Source organism: Paroedura picta, chromosome 5 (assembly GCF_049243985.1).
Source record: "Paroedura picta isolate Pp20150507F chromosome 5, Ppicta_v3.0, whole genome shotgun sequence".
In the NCBI taxonomy this organism is placed as follows: Eukaryota; Metazoa; Chordata; class Lepidosauria; order Squamata; family Gekkonidae; genus Paroedura; species Paroedura picta.
Window position 1 is genome coordinate 71,534,950 of NC_135373.1, and position 24,161 is coordinate 71,559,110.

At 41.0% G+C, this 24,161-nt stretch overlaps 1 protein-coding gene across 1 annotated transcript in view; it reads right to left on the reverse strand.

The window, feature by feature from the left end:
* Window positions 1-24,161, reverse strand: part of MDFIC (MyoD family inhibitor domain containing) — a 108,062-nt gene that overhangs the window by 26,040 nt on the left and 57,861 nt on the right. The window contains exon 3 of the mRNA XM_077338460.1: window positions 22,581-22,709. Within this exon, the coding sequence (XP_077194575.1) occupies window positions 22,581-22,709 (129 nt within the window). The remainder of the gene's footprint in view (window positions 1-22,580; window positions 22,710-24,161) is intronic.

A 24,161-nucleotide genomic window follows, 5' to 3' on the forward strand; every position in this document is an offset into this window, starting at 1 on the left:
AATCAAAAGTGAATAAAACCCCCAAATGTATTAGTTATACCAATTTAAATTTATTTTAACTTTATTGATAATTTTTCACTAGGGAGACTTGAATCTTATGGTTAAAATACACTTGAAACCAATTAGGAACCATATGACTGCATCCTAGTACAAAGAATAAAAAAATGACAGTTTTAAGATTAAGCCACAACCATTTAGTTTAAAACAGAATTGTTTTTATAGTATTTTTAAAGGTTGTATATGTCTTTTTTAGAAAAAGAAAAGAAGGAAGAGTAATATGGGAAATGACAAAATGCTTTCTTAAAACACAGTGATACCCAGGGACTCTCACTCTCCCTTTAATGATCCACTGCTCTCATTCAGCTGTCTTTCTTTTTCTTTTTTTTCAAATCTTTACATATGTGACAGCTCTCAAAAGTAGACCATAGACCATCTGGCATTTTCAGAGGTGTAACTTGTGCAAATTCAGCTCTACTGGGAACATAATGCTATCTACTGCCTGTGTTATAAAAGATACAATAGAATGTAGAACTTATGAGTTGTTTTGAATTATTCATTTCTTGCCTGTATATTCAAGAAATTTTACAAACTCTGCATTTTGTACTACATAATCACAAGCGTTAAAGGTACAAAGAAACTTTTTGACACCTCTCTTCTACAGAAAGATGGCATTTTGTTTGATATGTGAACATTCGGTGTCTGTTATATCATCCTAAACAGGCCATGTGCTACTACAAAAGACCCCATTTTATACTATGTATGAGCAAAATTTTATTCCTGTTATTCAATAACTAATGCAATACACATCAATATTTCCAACACTAGATTTACGAACATTCAGCATCTCAAATCCCAGATGGTTCTGGTCACAATAATATATAACTTTAAAAACAACCTTAAATCTAGAAATGCTACCATGTTAAAAACATTGACAATGAATCTTTAGAAATTCTGTGTTCCCATTGTTAAAATGAGCAGAAGAAAGTGGATTTAAGTCAAAGCTTTATATAGTGTTAATGCTAGTGAATTTTCACCAAGAATAAGTATTGGATTAATGGTTCAACACAATGAATCACTTTTGATAGAAAACTAGCAGATAATGTAGCAAGTAATAACTATACATGAATCTGCTGCCTGTGGAAAAGCAATAAAAAGGCAATATATTGCTACAGCATATAATCTATTAGCATGTTTCATTGCAGCCCTGTCATTGGTCTCTTCATAAAGCACACCTTAATGTAATAACTTTTGTGTTACTTAACCAACTTTACATAGTAATTTAATTGTGAGGTTAGTAGATAGCATAAAATACTTCAGTATTTTAACATGTATTTATCACTGGGATTTTGAAGGCTTGAACCAAAGTAATTATGCATATCTCCCATTCAGATTTCAAACTTACTACCATCTCCGGGTGGTACAAAAGGCTTACTAGAATACAGATTGTGGATTGTAGATGCACCAGTATGTAGACAAGCTTATTTTCATTTCTATATGTAATTTAAAAAAAAACAGACTGCAAAATTTGAGCACATTTTAACCCATTAATACAGTCCAAAGAAGACCAGGCAATGCATAACATTAAGAAATTGTGCCTATACTCCATTTTCAACTTTAGTTAACAGATTAAGAGGAAAATTGTGCAAAATATTATTACTAGTAATATTTCTGGTCTCTAGAATGCAAACAAGGAATTCACCAACTATTTCTTAATTCAAATTGTTTACTATGAGTTTGATTTAACAGGTGAGGTTTGGAAATTGGTAATGTTTAACAAAAATAAACAAATGTGAATATGCACAATTGGCACATAATGATAAAGCTAATTATATGTCATTATATACACAAATGGCAGTTCATCAACTCCTGTATAGTCATAGCAAGATTATTCCGTTATTATGCAGCATATATAGTTGAGTGATAAAAGCTCTTCATGTACACTTTCCCAGTAATCTTCCCAATGATCCTGCAGAGGAGGGTTTTTATATTACCCTTATTCACTATGGACCCAATTTCAAATAAAGCAATACAGGGACGGGAGTTATACACAGCAAATATTCTTCCATTAGAGTTGTGTCTAAAATGCTATGGCCAACCCAATCAGCATCAGTTTTTCCCCACACATTCTTTCAGAGTTTTTAAAAAACATTTTAAAGTGTTATAGCGCTATAGCACTGCAGTGGTACCATTAAAGTCAAAGTGAAATCAGCTGCTGTTACCTAGAATCATGACGAAATGCCCATTGGCACTTACCGTGAAGGGTACTTCTCCCTGGGTTCTAGGACTCCATCCTTGATGGGTGATTCTCACCACTGGTGCTAAGGAGGCAGGCCTTAAATTTACTTCCTCTTCCTGTCTCCCTGGTAGAACCGCCCTCATCTTCAGTTGTGATCCTTCCAAAGCTCAGAGAAACAATACTCCAAACTACCATAACAATAACTCTCTGTAATAATTTTTCTTTTTTCTTTAATAATAAGAACATGAAATAGTGGAAGAGGAAGCAGAAAAAACAGTTCCGAACAACTAAATTCCAATATTCCCCCTTTTCCTGTCCCATAATGACTATAACAGGACTAAATTTCAGATGACGCCCAGGGAGGGCTGGATGGAGTCCTAGAACCCAGGGAGAAGTACCCTTCACGGTAAGTGCCAATGGGCATTCTCCCCTGGTTCTAGGACTCCATCCTTGATGGGATATGCAAGAGCTTACTTTGTCCCGGGCGGGATTGTGTCGTCTGAATCTAAGCCTTGTAAAGGAACACTTCTGCCAAAGGCAGCCTCCGCTGCACTGTAATCACTAAGCTTATAGTGCCTAATAAAGGTGGAAATTGAAGACCAGGTAGCCGCTTGCAGATCTGTTCTACAGAGGCAGAATTTATCATGGCAGCATTCGTTGCAGCCCCCCTAACTGAATGAGCTGTAATGCCAGAGGGCACAGGCCTACCCAATGAACTGTATGCTTCAGCAATACAATCCCTGAGACACTTTCCAATAGCCACAGCAGACATCCTTTCTCCTTTATTAGGCGGAGAAATGCTTATGAACATTGACTCTGATCTCCTAAATGGCTCCATACGTATAAGGAATGCCCTGAGGGCCCTTCGTACATCTAATTTATGCCACAAAACTTCTTTAGGATGTTTAGGGTCAGGAAAGAATGTAAGCAAATTGATTTCCTGCATCCTATGGAATCTAGATTCCACCTTGGGCCTAAATATAGGATCTGTCCTCAAAACCACCTTATCTTTGTGGAACACACAAGATCTTTCCTAATGCATAAAGCTCCTAATTCTGAAATTCGTCTAGCAGACGTTACTGCAACTAAGAAAATAACCTTGAGTCGCAAATGCCTCAATGAAATATCCTGTAAAGCTTCAAAAGGTTGTCTCAGCAACGCTGATAGTACCACACTCAGGCTCCAAGTTGGGAAACGATGCACGGCTAGGGGAGAAACTGCCGTGGCTCCCCTCAGAAACCTAGTAACGTGAGGATGCTTGGCTAAGGAAAACCCTTGAACCTTCGGAATAACTGTCACCAAGGCTGCCACCTGTCTACGTAATTTGGATGGTTTCAAACCCTTATCCAATCCTTCTTGTAAAAATTCCAATACGACCCATAACCCAGGCTTTAAAGGGTCCTGTTTTTCCGTCTGCACCACCTGACAAATACCTTCCAAGAATAATTATACATCCTAACAGTAGAAGGTTTTCTGGCCGCCAGTATGGTGCTAGTCACCTTTTCACGAAGGCCGCATTTTAGCAGAGCTGACCATTCAGTCTCCACGCGGTCAGCTGTAGCCAGCCTGGCCCGTAATGCCAAATCGGCCCCTGTGTCAAGAGATCTGGTATTACCGGTAATTACAGGTGTTTCCCCACCGCTAGACGCAGGATTGTTGCGAACCATGGTCTGCGTGGCCAATAAGGAGCCACTAGGATTACCTGTGCCCCCTGTTGTCTGACCTTTCTGAGTACCTTGGGAATGATTGGGACTGGAGGAAATGCATATAACAGACCCTGAAGCCATTGAGCCGTCAGGGCATCTATCTGTTCTGCTCTGGGTTGAGCAAACCTGGTGAAAAACCGAGGTAAGAGCACATTCTCCTGACTGGCAAATAGATCTACCACTGGATTGCCAAAGTGTTACACAATCATTTTGAATAAACCCCGATTCAAGGACCATTCTGCTTCGGAAATCTCCTGTCAACTGAGCCAGTCGGACTGTACATTCAGTACCCCTTTGATATGTTCTGCTCTCAGGGACAGAAGAGTCTTCTCTGCCCATTGTAAAATCAGTGATGCTTCCTTGTGAAGTGAGGGAGATTTCGTCCCCCCTTGCTTGTTTAAATAAGCCTCGGCTGCAACATTGTCCGTTCTTACCAGGACATGCTTTGTTGTAATTTGATTTGGAAGTGTACCAAGGCCAGTCAAATTGCTCTGATTTCCAATAGGTTTATTGGAAACTCCCTCTCTTGTGCTGACCATTTCCCTTGAACATGCCAAGTCTCCAGAATGGCTCCCCACCCTGACAGACTGGCATCTGTAAATAGGACTAATTCTTGTTCTATCACAAAAAAACGTCCCTGACCAAGATTCACCAGTTTCAGCCACCACAAGAGGCTGCTCCTTACGGCAGGAGTTAACCTGACTCTGATGTTTGACTTGGCTGTTATTTTCTCCTGAAATGGTCTTAGAAGGGACTGTAAAGGACGCAGGTGGAAACGCCCCCATTGTAGTGCTTCCGTGTTTGCTACCAGAACTCCCATGAGTTTTGCCAGTGTCATAAGTGAAGTTGATTTTTCTCGTATCACAGCCCCCACCAGATCTCTGGTCTTTTTGATCTTTTTGTTTGGCAAAACCAATTTTCCTTCTTTCGTGTTCAACAAAACTCCCAGATGCTCCAAGCACTGGGTAGGAACCATGGAACTCTTTTCCAGATTGACTAGAAATCCGAATTCCTTCAGAGTGGTAATCACTCTCTCTGTGTGTGATGTTGATTCCTGAGCTGATGACGCTCAGATCAAGAGGTCGTCCAAAAATGTATTAACACGCCTGACTGGCGTAATGCCACAATTGGAATTGGACACCAATCCCCGTTTGATTTTGGCACTGCAAACAGAATTGAGTATACTCCTTTTCTCTGTTCCCCTGCAGGAACTATTTCTATTGCTCTTATGTTTAGTAGATGTTGGACTGCTTTTAGCAGAGCATCTCTCTTGAGCCGATTTGCGCTTAATGGGGACACCAGAAACCTGTTGGGGGGAATTGCAAAAAATTCTATTTTGTAACCAACCTGAACTATCACTGCAGCCCATTTGTCGGACTGCGCTTCAACCATCTGTGAGGGAACAATGATAAACGATCCCCTACCGGAATCTCCCTGTCCTCTAGGGAGTCATGCTTTATTCTGGGAGGAGTCCCTGTCCGGCTTCTCCTGTCTGTTGAAGCCTTGTCTGCTATATCGGGAGTAACGTCCCCTACGAAGGGAATATCGACTATTCCCCCAGGATCCTCTCCTGTTCTCCCGAAATCTTGGTAGGGTGTTCTGTGATCTGAAAGAAAAGCCTTGAAACTTTCTATCATTACCACGTCTAACAAACTTTGGCATCATTTGCTTTTTTCTCAGGTTTCAATCAAAATTCTATTCAATGCATCCCCGAACAATTTATCTCCCTGAAAGGGGTAGGCAATAACAATGGATTTGGAATGATTGTCTGCGGGCCAGGCCCTCAGCCAAAGAACACAGCTAGCAGCTACCACGGACGTAAGTCCCCTGGCTGCAAAAATAACTGCATCCAAAGTAGTATCGGCTAAATAACAAACTGCCTTTAACAATCGTGATACACCTTCAGTAGACTTCTTGTCTGCTTCAGGAATTAATCTTACCAGCTTTCTAGTCCAGACTATCGAAGCCCTAGCCGTTATGGAAGCTGTGGACGAGGCTCTAATGGCCATAGCTACAGCCTCATGTGCCTTTTTTGAGAGAAAAATCTGCCTTTTTATCCATCTGGTCTCTAAGGTGACCCTCACCATCCTGAGAAACCAGGCCCTGTGACTGCAAGGCCATGACTGGTGCATCGACCAGCGACGTCTGTAAAAACTCTTCCGCATAGTCTGAGAGTTTGTACATTTTTAAAAAAAATAAATTTCCTATCAATCTAACTTTAAACTTTAAACTCTAACCTAGCAACATTAACTATTAATTAACTTTGCTTATAACTAAATAATCTTAATAAACTATGAACTCCCCCCACCCAATTTTTCCCCCTTGGGGAATGAACTGGGAGGGAAAGATACAGAGGAAAAGAAGTAGAAGGATTTTAGTATAGAAATTCCAACTAACAGTCTTAATCTAGCTTCTATAAACAAAAGGCGAAGAGCTAATGCTCACACAACCGCACTCCCTGCAGGCAGGAGAAAAACTGGAGATGAGGGCGGTTCTACCAGGGAGACAGGAAGAGGAAGTAAATTTAAGGCCTGCCTCCCTAGCACCAGCGGTGAGAACCACCCATCAAGGATGGAGTCCTAGAACCAGGGGAGAAAAGTAGCTCATTGGGTTGTAGTCCACCAGTAATTAGTGACTGGTGAAACAGACGTTGCTCACCCATCCATGGCCAGACCTGACTGGCTGGTAAATAACATTACTCTTTCAGTCATGGTTTCTATCTCTAATGTGGTTCAAGTTATGCTAGAGGTGGTGCGATGATGATCATCATAATCTCAGAACCCTCTATGGAGTGCTTCAGCACATACTTCATCAGTCTGTGTAGAGGTCTAGGTTGTGTTAGGTGAGTGGCATATCCTCCTAGTACAGCTGGACATTAATCTTTAGAAACTGCTGTATTCCTGTTCCTCTCCATCTTGACAACCTGTGGAATACCCACTAACACCAGATATGATATGCTGTACGATTAATGCCAGCGTACTAATGATACAGTACCTTTAATCTAATAATCTGTACAATAAGACAAACAGACAAACCACCAACCCTTCAGACTGATACAAGGAGTTCCCCCTTGGACAAACATGCTTAGGGAAAGGGGAACTATAACTAATCATCAAAAAGAGATAGTGCTAGTAGACTATATTTTACCTTTTATCTCATTTAAATCAGAGTAAATATTTTTCACTGAGGAGCAAATGCAGAGGAATACAAATGAAAATATTATGCCACGTTGGATTTTACACATATATTCTTCTGTGGCAAAAGGAGGGGGGGAGTATGCTTTAATGGGGAGCATTCTCTGTTTTTCTTGTGTAGCACTAGTCAATTTCTCAAGTCCTAGTAATGCAAGGTCTTTACTGTGTGAAATGCATTTGTTGTATGAAAATGGCGTATCATCCTGACAGTATCCAACTGCTAGCTTGAGGGTGGAGCTACTTATCTTGAAAACATGTCATCCATTTTGGTACATGACAATATTTCCTGCTTCTTTCAAAATTCTCTGCATATTTCATAAATATACGTCAATAGCAATGTAAAACTAAAAAAAACAACACTTGACTAGCTGTCATTCAAATCTCTAGAATACATTAATAAGTACTGCTACATAGTGATCCAGAATACTAACATTCACATTACAAAATATACCCGAGTCAACCTGTAAAGAGGCTTTTGTCAGCAATAATTTTTGAATAATTCTGAAAAAATAAACAGGATATTCTGCAGCTTTTGCATTGCTGAAAATATTAACTAATTTTAAAACATTAACTTACAATAACAAGAAATCATCAGGGTGCAATCGACCTTTTTAAAATCAATTTTTCTTGCTGAATATTTTGTACAATGCTGACATTACACAGAAAGCAAAGTACCAACCAACAGCATCCACTAGTTATTTGAAAGTCCTGATGTTTTACAAGAAATCAATTATTAAGAAACAGGATTTCCTTTGTGAAGAAATATTTCAGCAAATCTGCAGGAAGAAGTTATTTAAGATGGCTCATACTGAGAATGGTTTGGATGGATCTGAACACAATCTTAGGAGACAACAAAAAATTCTGTAGGAGAGGAAAAACATACATTTTATACTGTCACTAATTACAAAGGAGGGAGAAACATCAAAGTGGGGTGTAAATCTGTATCTGTACAGCATTAACTATTTCCCCAAGGTATTCTCTCCAGGAATCTGTGCTACAATCCTTGTTGAATGAATTCCAAGAAAACTACGAGAAGATCCAAATAGACATTTAGACTAAAAGTAGACAAATGTACAGGTTTCTTTGTACAAAACAGAATCCAAGTATTTGTTCAAAGACTGAAGTTTGAAAATTCTTTTAGTTCTAGTTAGAGGGAAGAAAGCAAAATAAGCAAATAGCTTATTATAATTTAAAATACAACGGGCGCTAGCTTTCTCTCCTTCCGCCCCAGGTAGGCCTGCCGAGAGCTTGAGATGCCACAACACGCCTCTTCTCTCTCCCCTCCCCCACCCCAGGCAGATTTCCTGATGCCTGGAGAGGCTGCAGCGGGCTTTCTTGAGGCAGGAGGGGAGCACTGGCAGGGACTCACCTTCCCATCACCCCAGGCAGGCCCACTGAGGCCTGGAGAAGCCATGCTGGGACTTTTGGGGGTGGAGGAAACATTGGTGGGGGTGGCAATCTTCTCCACCCCCATGCACCAGCAAGGCCAGGTCTCACCTCTCTTCCTTCCAAGAAGAAGAGTTGGTTCTTATATGCCACCTTTCTCTATCCAAAGGAGGCTCAAAGCGGCTTACAGTCGCCTTTCCATTCCTCTCCCCACAACAGACATACTGTGAGGTGGGTGAGGCTGAGAGAGCCCTGATATCACTGCTCGGTCAGAACAGTTTTATCAGTGTTGTGGTGAGCCCAAGGTCACCCAGCTGGTTGCATGTGGGGGAGCTCAGAATCGAACCCGGCTTGCCAGATTAGAAGTCCGCACTCCTAACCACTACACCAAGCTGGCTCCCCAGACCCTGGTCCCCGCTGTGGACTCAGGACCTCCCACCTAATCCCAGCTCACACTCGTTGGCTATCTTCCCTCTCACGTTCAGTTGAGTGAAGCAGGCGGAACAGCCTACCTGATTGGCCATTCACTGGAAGGACAGCCAATCAGGCGTGGAACAGCCTACCTGATTGGCTATTTGATGGGCAGACTAGTCAGATACACGATGAGTCCCAACTTCTCCCACCATTCCTGTCCAGCTTTATTTATGGTAAAGGTAAAGGTATCCCCTGTGCAAGCTCCGAGTCATGTCTGACCCTTGGGGTGACGCCCTCTAGCGTTTTCATGGCAGACTCAATACGGGGTGGTTTGCCAGTGCCTTCCCCAGTCATTACCGTTTACCCCCCTACAAATATATAAAAGGAAACCTTGTACAACCCAGATACAGCACTCCCAATATTTACTGTATTCCATGAAGTAGCAAAGCATGAAACTGTTGCCATTTTGAACAGCAGATTTTTGGTTTGTGTTTCAATTTTTTAAACATCATATTGAAACTGGCCAGATAAATTACACAATGAGGCACTAAAGATGGCTGCATATTTCCCCATGTGTACTAATCAAACGATAACCAAACTGGGGTTCAAAAGCAAACTAAAATGAAAGATCATGCCTATGTGAAAACTCATAAGTGGAAGGAATCAGCACATAGGGTTAGATTTTGCAGAAGGTTCCTGCTAACAAGAAGGAATTTCTGTCATCTCCCACTGCAGCCTCAACTGCCACTTCTGGGGAACAGGGGATCTCCAAGAACAGTGAGTGGGGGCACTGTTAGGGATCCACAGGAGGGAAGAAATCAGCAAAACTGTCCCTCCTTCTGTCTTTTCCACTGGATCTGACCCATAAATCTGCGACTTAATCTCCAGAGGGCAAAGAGATTAAAAACAATTTCATTAGACTGAGATATATTGTATTCCAGGCTTGAGTGAAATAAAAATCCTCAACATATACCCCTTTTGCAAGAAAGATATTAACTTTCAGGCCAAGATCAAGATCACATTAGTAGTACAGATAATCACTGAGATTAGTTTCACGTAGATTCAAATGATTCTGGCTTCTCACCATAAGGTGGTCAAACTATGAAATCCCAGTACTGAAGTTACTTTACCAGGAAAAGAAAGCAAAATCACTGTATTTGCACTTCTAGTCTCATGTATGTTCACTGTACTTAACTGAAGCCACTAATTTTATGACCAATTACAACAGTGATCAACATTTTATAACACTAATTTATAGTCTCCCTAACATTTTATACATTAGTATTCTTGATCAGCATCTTACACCTTCATTAATCACGTTATCAAGAGTGTTTTGTTTTCTGTCATATAAAAATTTATGAGGTCTCAGGGCAAGGCAGGTGGCTATTCCTTTAAGGAGGGAGGGTGTTGCATTTCCTCTTTACATACTAGGACATGTTATTTTGTGTGTGTGTGTCTTTTCAGTTAATTTGTGTCAGGATTTTGTTTGCTATACAAAACTACTATACCGACTAAAGTACTGAATGCAAGTACTAACAGTAGCAATGAGCATATTAATGTTTGGCGAGGATTGTATCATTAACCCTTTAACTTATGCTGTAAAGATGCCAACATATGTCCACTTTCCACATCACCTGAGCTCCCACTTCCTTTGAGAAACTCAAAGGTAGATGGCCACAATTCTCCCTTCCCTATGCAGGCCCAAGAGACAGCTTGAATAGCCTATGAGAGTGGAATGGGGGGGGGGGAATGAAACACCCCATTTCTTACAGATGAATACATAATGCTGTGCTACACAAATTCAGATATTTGGCCTCTGTAGCTCAATAACAGCATCTTCACGGGGTCCTGAAAATAACTTCCTAGCACCAGTTTACTGTTACCTAAGGGGAAAACCTGTGGAGGGGAAATATTAGGGTATAAGGGAAGACATTTTAGAGGGCAGGGACATTAAAAACATAAGATTAGAAATAATTATACCCTGCATTTCATTACCTGAAGGAGTTCCAAAGTGACTTACAGACACCTTTCCCTTGGAGTTAAGAGAGTTCTGAGAGAACTGCTCTGTGAAAACAGCTCTCTGAGAATTATGGCTAGCCCAAGATCACCCAGCTGACTGCATGTGGAGAAGTCGGGAATCAAACCCATTTCTCTAGACTAGACAGAGAAGAGGAATCTTGAAATTTTCCTCCCAAATATAACCTAGTAATGTCACACCATTCTACACTGACCAATTAATTTTGATAGGAATAACTCTGTTTATGATTGCACTGCAAGCCAGCTGAATTAGTTGAGACTTATACTGAAATGCTCAAACCATTTCTGAAGACATATGCTTTCTCACTTCAAATTTAATTTGACGATATAAAATGATAGTGTGGTATCTTATGACATGAAAACTATTCAACAAAATTATTCAACAAAAAGTCTCTAGCCTCTCCCCATGGTCAGAACTTGCTCTTTACCACACCTCAACCTGCCTGCTCTGTGCCAGCGGAGCCACAGGGCAGTAGGCGAGAGGCAGTGGGTCTCCTGAGAGGTGCCTGTGCCCTGTTCCCCAGCCTCTTCCCTGTGGTGAGAGCTTGGAGGTGCCCTCTGCTCCACCTTGCCTCCTTACCCTCCCTGTTCTGGATCAACAAAGCCACAAAGAAGCAGGGTGGAGGTCTAGCAGTGGTGAGTCTCCTGCACAGTGGCCACATGCTGCTCTCACCATGGAGAGAGCTCACAAGGCCTGTCCAGCACAGCTCACCACCTGTCCTTCCCTGCTCTGCCTGTGCAAGGACCCAAGGGCGGAGGGCGACTCGCAAGGTAAGACCTGGCTCTTGCAGAGCCCAACCAGTCCTCGTCTGCAGGGAACCTCAAACCTCCTATGGCCTGTTTTAAAAATAGACTTTGTTCCTAATCTTATACTAAATATGTACTATTTATTTATTTACAGGTTTAAGAGAAAATTTTTGATCTACCTTATGAAATAACTTTTTTTCAAATTTAGCATATTTAGGGATAATAATAAAGTATTGCATCATGTCAAAGAGCCCAGCACACAATATTCATGACATGGGAAAGTATTTTATCTGCATTGCTACAGTAGTTCAAGCCTATTGTATAAATATACTACTACAGTGGAACAAGAATTATTCTTCATAGATAGATAGATAGATTGTAAAGGCATATTTTTCTAGCAAACTGATGCACTCACTTTTCAAAAAGGAAGCTGATTGGCACTAGTGACAAACAATTCAGACATAATGTTGTGTTTAAACTCTCCCAATGGCTGCAACATTCTTGCTACTGTAATGCAGGGCATTGTGTCATTTGCAAGGTCTGAAAACTGAGGACAGGAAAAAAAATACCTCACTATTGTAAATTTGTAATAGAACATTCACTCGAAGAGATGGTAAGACTGCCATAATGGGATGAAATTATCCATGCTATATTTTTCCCAAGCAAGTTAAAATTCTGATCCTCCTCTCAGTTCACAGAGGAAGATATAAATCTCTATGAAATCATTATGCTTGCATAGTTTCAATATAGCAGAGGCCAGGGGTACTCAGAAGTCCTTATCTTGTGGAATTAACTGAGTGGGCACTGAATATCAGCAGGACATTATCTACAAAATTTTGAAAAACTGCCATATTGTTATGCTATAATAAAATGCATGCACCAATAAAATGAGATGACAGTTTATTTCAATTAAAAGTTGAAGCTCCCTTTTAAAATGTGTAAATCTTAAGCCTTGTTACACCTGATATAATGTACCTGGCATTTACAAATATTTCTTAACTATTTTGAATGGTCTTCAATACTTTTGAAATTTATTTTTCCCTAAAACATTGTAAATGGAAATAATTTGGGGCACAGTTCTTTAAATCACAAGACATCATTTTTCTTGAATAACTTTGCTTTCCCCTTCATACTTCAGAAAAGAAAAAAAAGACAGTGTTGCACTTAACTGAAACTGTTGCCCATATAACTATTATCCTTCAAGGTCCCAGTACCTGAGAAGGGATCATCCTAGATTTTTCCCAATTTATAAAATGGCCTAGGTACTCATAAGTCACGAATACCATGGATTGATGGGCCAGGAGTGCTTCTCTAGGACCGTTTATGCACTGGAGCTTTCATATCGAGCTGCAGGCTGGAATTTTAGTTGTGGCAGGTTGCTCCACCTCTTCCTGCACCCACATGGGGGAGCATTTGGCCTGGTGCACCTCATCTGCCCCCGATTTGTGCTCCAGCAAGGGAGCTGGGGCAGTGAAGTTCCCAGTGCATAAACGGTCTAAAGCATGCCGCCAAAAGTGAATCATCTGGTTAAGGGGAAATGGTACAAACTTGGGAGAATTGAGACAGGAAAGTAGGCATCTTTCAAGCCAATAACAATAAACCATAAATCTGACTTTAATAACTTCATGACTGAGGTTAACAAAATCATGCAGAATTTTGAAACAGAATGGAATACATTTAAGCCCCCTGATTTAGGATGGGTCCAACATCCAACATCCTTCTTGTTCATCAGAAACAGGCTAGAATTGAAACCCAGTGAAAACTGAGGATCCAAAACCCTTTCCATTGCTCTCTGTTTAAAGAGGGCCTCCAATGAAGCCTCTAGATCAGACAGCACACTGCTTACCACCCTTTGAAGAGGAATTCAATGGGAAGTATATTGAAACTTTAACCTAAAACCATATCTAATTTTAGAAAAGACCTAATCATCAGATATGATGGCTTCTCACTCATTGCAAAATTAAGATAACCTATCCCCAAATCTGACAAGTGCCCATGTAACATCTTGTCAGAATGTAGCCTTCGGAGCCTGAGAGGCCTCCCTAGCAGTCTGGAACTGATTGCCCTTTCACTTAATATAACCTTGCTGAGAGGCAAAGGACTTAGTCACATTGAAGGACAACAGTCATTTGGTAAGGTTGCCAAGGCAGATGAAAGAAAAGTTGTTCATCTACCTTTGAAAAGTGTAAAAACACAATAGACTTGACTGTTTTAAACTGCATGAAACTCATCAGTTTTCCTGAAGAACAAGGTAGTGCCTTAAAAAGGCAGATCCTCTTTCCTAGAGGAAAAGCTAATATCATCATCACTCCATAATAATTTGGTAGTTAGCAATGCTAAGTTCCAGGGCAGACTAGGAGTAAATCTTGCATCCTGTGACATCAGGTTTCCTGAGTTCCCTGTCAGTGCAGCATAATATGAGTGGTGTCCTCTGGCCTACATTTCCTCTGTAACAAGTTGAGGAGTACGTAGATGAGTAGACAAATAATTGACAAAGCCCTACTTTACACTATAAAAACTTTCAACTCTCCAATGTGCAGCCTGAAAGGATGCTGGCTTCTGCAATAACTCTTCTGTCAAATCAACCAGACCTTCCAACAAGTGGAAAGCAATGATACCAGGTGATTTGGCATGAAGACATCCTAGGATATTGTCCTTGGTCAGATGTAACCACCTCAATTTCAGGGGACTGGACCATTCTCAGCATCTGCTCACTGCACACAGAAGTCCCATTCACTTGGACCAGGGTCTGAAGGTATATCTGAACTAACAAAAGATCCTAGTGCTCAGTCTTTGCCCTTCTCAATCTCTGAAGCCAGAATGGGGAAGAGAGATTTCCTGGAAATTACAGCTAATAGAGTATACGGAGATCCTCTATATTGGGAAGGTCGGAACCAACTCACATCTGCCCTGAATCCAATCATATAACCATCATTCCACTCAGAAATTTGCCACTGACATTAGGTAAGGATGATGTGGAGGCCAGACACAGAAGTCAGAGGCTGGAACCATAGAATTGGCTGGTAAGACTAGGATTCAGGTACATTCAGAACTGATAAGAGTCCTCTGTCCACTTCAATCTCCTCATCAGAGATAGACGCTGGGGGTAGTCTGGGAGACACACTTTTAGGTGGAGGCAAGATCTTTAGCAGGTGCTGGATTTGAGACTCAAGTTCGATGAGATGCAGTTTCTGATCTGTGCCTCTCCTTAAACCTAAATTTATATCTCTTGGCTGGGGGTTCCAAGAAACATCTGAGTCACTGATATCCTTGATCTTGAATGGATCTGTTGAGATTTGGATTGGGACATTGATGGAACTGACATAGCAGAATCTCCAGAGTAGAGAACAGGTTTTATGGAATATCAGTGGTTCTGAGAGTCTCCTCTCAAAGAACCACTTTGAGCTTAAGAGCTCAATCCCCTCTGGCCTTAGACATAAAACACAGACAGGCCTTACAACTAGAAACACTGCACCCTTCACCCAAGGGAAACAAGCAGAGATTGTGCTCATTTGTCTGCATCATTTTGGCACAACAATGGCCTTTTATGTACGGCGGCAACTACCCCGCGCTGCTGCCATGCCGTTGCGGCGGGGCACTATGCCCCGCTGTTTCTCGTGTACACACGGGAGCGAAGCATGCTGGGTTGCCCCAGCATAGCGTAGCGCGCTCTTTACGCTGGGGCCAGGAGGGCTGGATCGCTGCCGGCCGAGGTAAGCGAAGCGGCAGGGGGAGGTGGGGAGGGGCCGTGGGGAGGGCCAGGCCTCTTCCACATGTACTGGTGAGGGCAGGAAGTTGCCCCTGCCAGCTCCGTGGAGCCCGCAGTTGTGCAGTGTCCCTGAAGGGACACCGCAGGTCAGAGCTGGGCAGGCCAAAAGACCCAGCGATGGCAATTATGCACAGCGCCGGCCCGCCTCAGCCCCTGCCGGCCCCTGGCGTACCTAGAAAGCTGTGGAAGTTCCTGCATTTGCTTAATGTGGGTCTTCCGTAGCCCTGGTCTGGAACACGCCCGCGCTGGTAGTGGGGGCGAACGTTATCCGGGATTTTCCCTGAAGCACTGCCACCACCAGCACGGGCATTATGGCCCGAGCATAATGGGCCAATGGGTGCATTTCTTAAATAAAACCCTCTGTGCTATGACTGGAAAAGGAATGAATCATGGAAATAAGGCAAAAGACCAAGTGGCCCAACATCTATCACAAGAAGAACTGGAGGAACTAGAGCTCGAACTTTCTGTTTTGGAAGTAAAAAATGAAATGGAAGTGGGTTGTTGGTCGACTGTAGCACATTATTATTTGGGCTGGATGTCCCCCCAGAAATTTTTGCCAGTTGGTTGGATGGATCAGGAAGAGTTACTTGAAACTCAACCCCTCCAAAACGGAGATCCTGTGGCTGGGCAGAACAGGCCAAAATCAAGAAGCGCATCTTTCCCTGCCTGGATGGGCTGCAACTGACATCTGTACCTCAAGCCAGGAATCTGGGAGTGATTTGACACCTCCCTTTCTATGGTGACTCAGGTCAGTAAGGTAGCTCAGACAGCATTTTTCCATCTGTGTCAAGCCCGGCTACTAGTGCCCTACTTGTCCCTGGAACACCTGGCCACTGTGATCTATGCAATGGTCACTTCCAGGTTAGACTTCTGTAACTCTCTCTTTGCGGGCCTACCCTAATTCCTGACACGGAAATGGCAATTGGTGCAGAATGCAGCTGCATGGGTACTTACCAGGTCATCCTGCTGGGCTCATGTTCAGCTGCTGTTGAAACAACTTCATTACCAATTTGCTTCCATATCAGGTTCAAGGCATTTTTTTTTTCACCTTTCAGGCTTTACACGCCTTGGGCCCTACATCTCCGGGACTATCTACCTCTTTATGGCCCCTGCAGGGCCCTCTGCATGTATGAATCTGCTGAGGGTCCTAGGGCCTTGGGAGGCATGCCAGGCCTCGACCAGGGCCAGGGCCTTCTTGGTCCTGGCCCCTATCTGGTAGAACGAGCTCCTAGACGAGCTGTGGGCCCTGTTGGGACTCTTCTGCCAGGCGTTTGATTGAGGCCAGTTGGGGACCCCTGGGTATGTGATCATATCCCCCCCAGGCCCTGTGTGCGATGCTAGACTGCGCTGGGAGCCTTATGTCATTCTTATCTGGCAGCCACACCTTTAACTTCCTCTGCACCATGGCCGATGTTCCAGAGCATGGGGAGGGATTGATTTTTTAGGTCAGACTGGATACCACCATGCTCTGTGCTTTGGGGGATTGTTTTAAGGTGTTTATTAATATTATATGTTTTTATTGGATGTTATGTTATTTTCCTTTTTGTGAACCGCTGCGAACCAGCTTCCTGGGAGCGGTGTATAAAAACACAAACCCTCCCTCCCTCCCTCCCTTCCGTAATTCCAAATTTTTGGTGCCATGACAAAGAAATCCTTTTTCTGGTTGCTGCTCATCTAACCTCAGATGCCAACTCACAAAGAGTGAAGATGTTCCAAGGCTTGCTGTTCAATGTGTCCCAAGCTGCTCCCAGGGAGTAAAGATGTGTGTCTCAGGTCAGGAAAATTTTAACACCATCAGCCTTCAATGTGTTTGACAATTCCTAATCCATGCTTGATTCATCAAGTATCCAATCCACTTAACACATTTCCAACACAGATGGAATATTTTACCTTGTTATACTAGCTCCTCCTTCTGCTCTAGATTCAAAAACAGATTTAAGACAGCAATCCAACAACTGACCTGAGGCAAACTGTTTGCTACATTGGCCACTTTAAACAGAAACACAAACATACATAAGACAGGTGAACTCATGAATTTTCTCAACCTGCTGTAGAATACAGAACATATTTTACAGAAACACTCAAATGGAAATTTCTACATTTATTTTATGCAGATAGACTTGTCACATTCATTCCCGACAGCAAGAACAGTAAACTGAGTTGTGCACATGCAATCGTATTAATTTTAAATATTTTACTTTCTTGGAGTACTGGTTATTATCTTGAAGATGGTTAAGATTTAGGATTCCTTAGCCAGAAGTAGTAAGGACACATATGATTACTAATAGTTCTGGAAAATATCTAATTTCAAATGCTATATATTGCATATAACATTGAATTGAATATATCATTACTGCAGAAAATGGCAGATTACTATATCCTGTTATCTTGATCCACAATATTATATCAAAAAAATGGACTAGGCTCGTACACTACTAATCCATTCAAAACTATTAACAAAAAAGCTATTACAGAATACAGCATAATTTCTAACAGGAATCATAAGGAGAGATTGCAACTGGAAAATAAGACTGATTTAATAAGCATTTGTTTTACACTTTATGTCATTCTGCACATTATTTGGTAAGAATCAAAATTCAGAAACCTGATCATTTCTAATGGGAGGGCAGAAATACAATAAATGAATAATGTATTTGGAGGACAAACACAAAAGGGGAGCTGTTACACAACTGGAACTTACCATGCTGAGAGCATGAAAGGGGGGAAGGTGCCATTATTTCAAAAGTTTTAAAGTTGATTAATACACTCAGACACAAAACTAAGAAAACACAGGAAATAATAATCTTACTCAGGTAAACAAAATTACCCTTTCTCGATGATAGACTGAACATTTTGATCCACAGTAATACTGCATGCAAATCCAATCTACTTAAGTGATTCTAATGTTAATGGGACTAATGCTTTGTAGAAGAGCACTATTCTCATATTTAAGATCATCGTGTATGACCACATCTTTATTTATCAATGAGACAATGCACATCAGTAAGATATGGCTGAGAACCCTTATTTGCAAGAATTGCCATTAAAGCTAGCTCAGCAGAAAGACCCTCCATTTGAGAGGCAGAACCCAAGTCACAGCATTGTCCTGAAGGCATCATAGTGCTGGTCAGTTAGTAAATATCCCATTTGATTAGCTTTGGTGAAAATGATAGTTACTTCTCTGACTTTCAGCAGATGAAAGCTATCCTAATATTATCAAGGGCTAATATCCAATAGGAAGTTCATACAAGCAACTTATCATTCTATCTGCAATCACTGGGAAGTAGAGATAGTCACCTGAACTGATCTTGTTCTGAAATTGCCAGAACACTATTTTCCAATATGCACAAATGGCAATATAATAAATATAGACTCGTTATTAGCTCAAGCAGTATGTAGGAATTTTTAATAGCACACTACACATAATCTAAAAATGTATAACCATTTTAAACTTTTCACAATAAAAAAAATTCCTATTTTTGTCAAAGGTTTATATGGTAATACAGCACATCCAACACAAGTTTATCTTCTCCATCTGGATGAAAATATCCCTTTCTAGAAATTACCAGGGAGATGTTTAGTGAAGAAGAGGATAAATTTGAAGCTGCAATGATGGATGGCAGTGACCTTTCTATCTGTAAAACTTCAGCATATAATAGGCTATTTAATCTTGAGAACTGGATTATTATTAATCAATTATTCATGACAGTTTGAATATATGGGAGATGCTTCTTGTTTTCTTAAATATCACAAAGCTGAAGTCCTGTTTGAGCAACAGGAAGATTAAATCTGAACAAGTCTAAAGGCATTGGAATTTCCTATACCCACTGTTCCTGGAACTTTTATATCAAATAAATTGGTGCAAAATCAAAATCTAAGAAGACTCACTTTGTCGATGCTACTTCACTGATAAAGACATAACTATGAACCACAAAAACAAATACATTACTAAAATGTGGTAGAAAAACTGTGACAAGAATAAATGTCAAATTGTGAGCAATGACAACAGAAGCAGAAAGGTTCCCACATCAAGAATAAGATCTCTTCACCGTACGATCCTACAGATACCCAAATTCAACATCTAAGAAAGCTGATCAAATTACAAACAAAACATACATATTAAACAGTGGTTTTCAGTAACTACCGGATACAGCAAAAGAGTTTATTGAACAAAGCTTAACAAAAACTGTACCACGAAATGCTAATTATGCAATAACAAAAATTTCCAAACACTGACATAACTGACCCAAACAACCTGTTCCATGTGCAAGAAAGTTATTCATATGAGAATAACAACAACAGAAAACATTACCTGCTATAGTCACTTCCAATTTCTAACATTACAATCAAAGTGCATTTGAGAGACTATGTGATCAATATGCAGTTACCAAGCTCAAGTGCAGCTCCTGGGACAATAAACACATTGCATTTGAGTCTCTTCCCCCCCCCCCTGCACAACCATAAAGTAGAACACGAGGTTAAAAACATGGAGAAGACATCAGAATTTGCTTAGAACCTTTAGCAATGTCCCAATTGGAAATGTGTGTCAGGACTTGTTTTGTTGGGATTTTTTGCCATCAAGTAGCAAATGGCCTATGGCAACCCCATATGGTTGTCAGGACAAGAGATATTCAAAAGTGATTTGCCACTGCCTGTCTCTGCATATGGTATCTAGTATTTCTTGGTGGTCTCCTATCTAAATACTGACCTTGGCCAACCATGCTTCGCTTCTGAGTCCTCTCAAAATTTTGTTAGCCTGGCTCTCACAAAACAAGGATGGTCCGGCCAAGAAAGAAATAGCATATTGCTAGCTCACTAGGCAAGAAAGAGGGGATAGGCTGTCCATTCCTTATGAGGTAGTAGAAATAGTACAAGGGGGATTAGACAAGTGCTGGAACAAAGTAGCTTGGGAAGCAGTGACTAGCGCTTGCTGTCGGGGGGGGGGGAGATTTGAATGGCCTAAGCCATTTTCATCCATCTTAATGAACTTAATTCTAAATATCATCCATTAACAGATCTAGCTTTTTCTACCAAATCAAAGAACTACAGTGAGAAATTGTTGCATGAACACTGGTTTTTATTCTTATTAAACCAAGCTTATAAGTAGATATTCTTCTAGCTGTAGCATGAAAGCAAAAGGCCTTAAGAAAAGAAGCAATACTGAAAGGCTGTATTGTAGGTGGGCAAACTGGAACAAAAGAAAATTTGAGATATTAAATCAGTGATAAATAGGAGCAAAGTTCTTGACAAATTTATAGTTCATCCTAATTTGTTATATTTAACAATGAGTCAGTCTGATATAAAAGCTTTTTTAAAAAAGAAAAACTGCTCCATATGCACCAAACGAAAAATGTTTACATTCAATTTTCTATTCCATAATATTTGTGTCTATCAGCATATTTTAATGCAGTTTAATGAATCATTACAGATTAAAAGTATACACTATGAAACAATATATCTGAGGACCTGCAGCAAAACAGCAATATTTTCCCTCATCTCCTAACTGGTTCTAGTCCAACCTGGAACTCATGACCTGAATGGTGGAGAGGATTCAGAGAGGGCGAAAGCAAGAAAATTAACAGGGGAATTGATTATTGACTTTGTGTGGCTTCAAGAGACTTCAGTGTGGCATAAAGCAATAGTGTAGCTAAGTGACTAAAAAAAACCACATTCTTTCTTTGATACTAACACCCCAAACTTAAAATTTTAGCAAGTTTCTCCAAGATTTTTAGTTTCTATGCCATTTTAATTCTTCCATCAGGACTTAGGAAATTCTGAATTAAGTAAAAGACAGAAACAAAAACAAAACCACAAAGAAATTAACTATAAAAGTGGACCAAAGGCTGGAAGCCAAATGTTTCAGGGGGAATAAGGACTTCTGCCTTTAGCACATGATTTTTGCACTCCTCCCCTTTTGAGTTTTGGGGAATATTTTGGGCTCCCATGGGCAGGAAAACTGAGTTCTGTGAGAAGTCTTTGTGCTCACAGAAACATTAGTCTGAATCTACCTCTCATGTTGGTGAAACTTCCCTATTATTATGAAGTATAATTTATGAATAGACTAGCTTCAAAGCCCATTCCATAAGAACAAGCTTTGAAAGGGTCCTCCCTGTCAGCTTTCCAGCTACTTCCCAGGCTGCTGGGAAGCCACCTGGCTGCGGAGGGTGGGGGAGAGGAAACGCTTCCCAAAGTCCTGGAAAGCAGGCCCCCGGGAAGCACTCCCTCTCCCCACCCACCCCCCGCAGCCGGATGACTTTCTGGGAGCCTGGCTTTCCAGGCCTTTGGGAAACGCCCCCTCTCCCCCTGCTTCCTTGCGGCCTCTCACCTGGGGCCCTGGATGTGGAGCGGCAGAGTCACAGACGTGCCTGGCTCATCTGTGAGGCAAGGGGTGAGGGCTTGGCGAAGGAGGGCAGGAGATGTAGGTGCAGGGCCAATCAGGGTGCAGCTGGCTGCACCCTGACTGGCCCTATTCCAACTCGGACAGGGAGGGCGGGAGCTGTAAGGGCAAGGCCAATCAGGGTGTAGTTGGCGATCAGAAAGCGTTAGGGTAGTGGTTGAGAGTAGAGGAGTAACCTACCCCCCCCATCGGGCCTCAGTAAAAGGCGTTGAGCAGTCCCCGGTGATAAAAAGGTTGGGGACCACTGCTCTAGTGTACATGTATGTTTTTAAAACAAATGCTATAGTTGTTCCACATTATTCCAGTACTTGGAACTGTATTCCAGTACTTGGAACTGGAACTTACACCCCATACTATATCTGAGATTTGTGGGAGAAACAGGAATACACAAAATGAGTCTGACATTTATTAAGGTAGTTCAATACTGAACCTGTGGAACAGTGTGCTAATTTAATCTATAAATTACAAAGGTCCTCCTGACATGCACAGAACACAAGTAACCAAAAAGCAAATTTATATCTTAGGTTCTACTCTTCAACAGATATTGAAATCATCCCTGCATTAAAAAAAAAATCCATAGATACATATTATAGTTCACACAAACTGTATTTGACACAGATTTAACTGACATGGCCAGTACACAGATTACACTATAGAAAGTCTAAACAGCACAATTTATTCTGGTAATACTTACTTCTGACGAGGTCATCACCAGCATTATTTCCCCAGACTAACTGGCCTTGTGTAGTTGCTTGTACACTTTGGTTATTTGAAGGCTCTGTTATCTCTCTTTCCCCTACAGCCATTCTGTCTCCAGATTTTTCTAAACAAGAACAAAGGATAAAAAATATAGTCACTGATTCAAACACCTTTACTTCTCCTTTACAAGCTACTTTATCAATACGGATTTCCTACAGCATTTTCATATAGATTTGTTTCTGGTTAAGTTCACACCTACAGGGCCAAAGTTAATGACACATAAGCAAATTATTCAAGGGATTTTTTTTGTTGGTTTGTTAAGAAAAGGTTAATTTACAATAAAAAATGTTTCCTCCTTTGTGTACTAACCTATACATCTAAAAAGACAACAGGCATGTCCAGCAAAAATAGAGACTTCTCAGGGTTTAACTTTGAATACTTCCCTATTCAAAGCAGATGATACTGACACCAATAAGGCAATACTGTTTTGTTCCTACAACAAATGGTTTCCCTATGGCAACTTTCCTCAGCTCTCATCCTGAAATCTAGTGAAGCTTGCCAGGTGGATGGAAGAACATGGAAAGTTTCCTTATCGACACTGGATATTCCTGGAGCCATTTGTTATGTGCAGAGGTTTCCACATAACTCAGAAGATCCGTCCAAGCCTTAATAGAAGTTGCTGTAAGGCAAGAATTGTCTCCACAGACTATCAGTTTGCCATGGGGATGACAGTATGTAGTAGTTCAAGCCTTCCTATAATTGACAACAGATTTACAGGTCTAGAATTACTGGGATTATCCTTGGAACCTTTTTGTAGATAGCAATGACAAACAGATTTTTGCTCTTGTATAAATTAACTAGATGTAACACTATCCCAAGTCTATGTATAGCAATGGTGCATAGATTCACAGATATTTTATGAAGCTTTTTTTGTATAAACATTAAAGCAAGCATCATATATTGAAACTGAATTGTGAGCTCTGTCATTCTAACTGAAAAACTTCAGCAGAAAGGAATTCCCACACATACTTGTATATGGGAGAAGGAAAAACAAAGTTGTTAGGCAATAAAGCATCCTTGCAGCAAATGTACAACTTAGGCTGTGTGAACAACCAACATTTTTCTGTAATGGGAAAATTAACTGAGATGGGCACAAACCTAAAAATTCCAGTTTGCTTTGGGGTGGTCCCTAAACCAAACCCAAAATTAAGCCAAAAATGCCCAGAACCAAAACAGCCAATTTGGATTCCCCTTTTGGAGAATGGTTTGTTGTGATGATTTGTTTCTGGAGGCACAAAAATATATAAATTTAAATAAATGTAAACAATAGTTAAAACAAGTTAGAACAACATCTCAACTTTTGAATAAAAAACAAACAAAAGCCCTTCAATTGAAAACTAAATAATAATCAGCTACAATCAAAACTCACTCCAAGCATTTTCATCTACTCAGCTTTCTTGTCACTCCAACCTCACCCAAACAAGAGAGGGAGAGGATGTTTTGCCATTGAGTCTATAAAGCAAAAGAGGTTGGAGAGAGGCAACGAATAAAAACTAAGTAAGCCAAGGCTCAATTA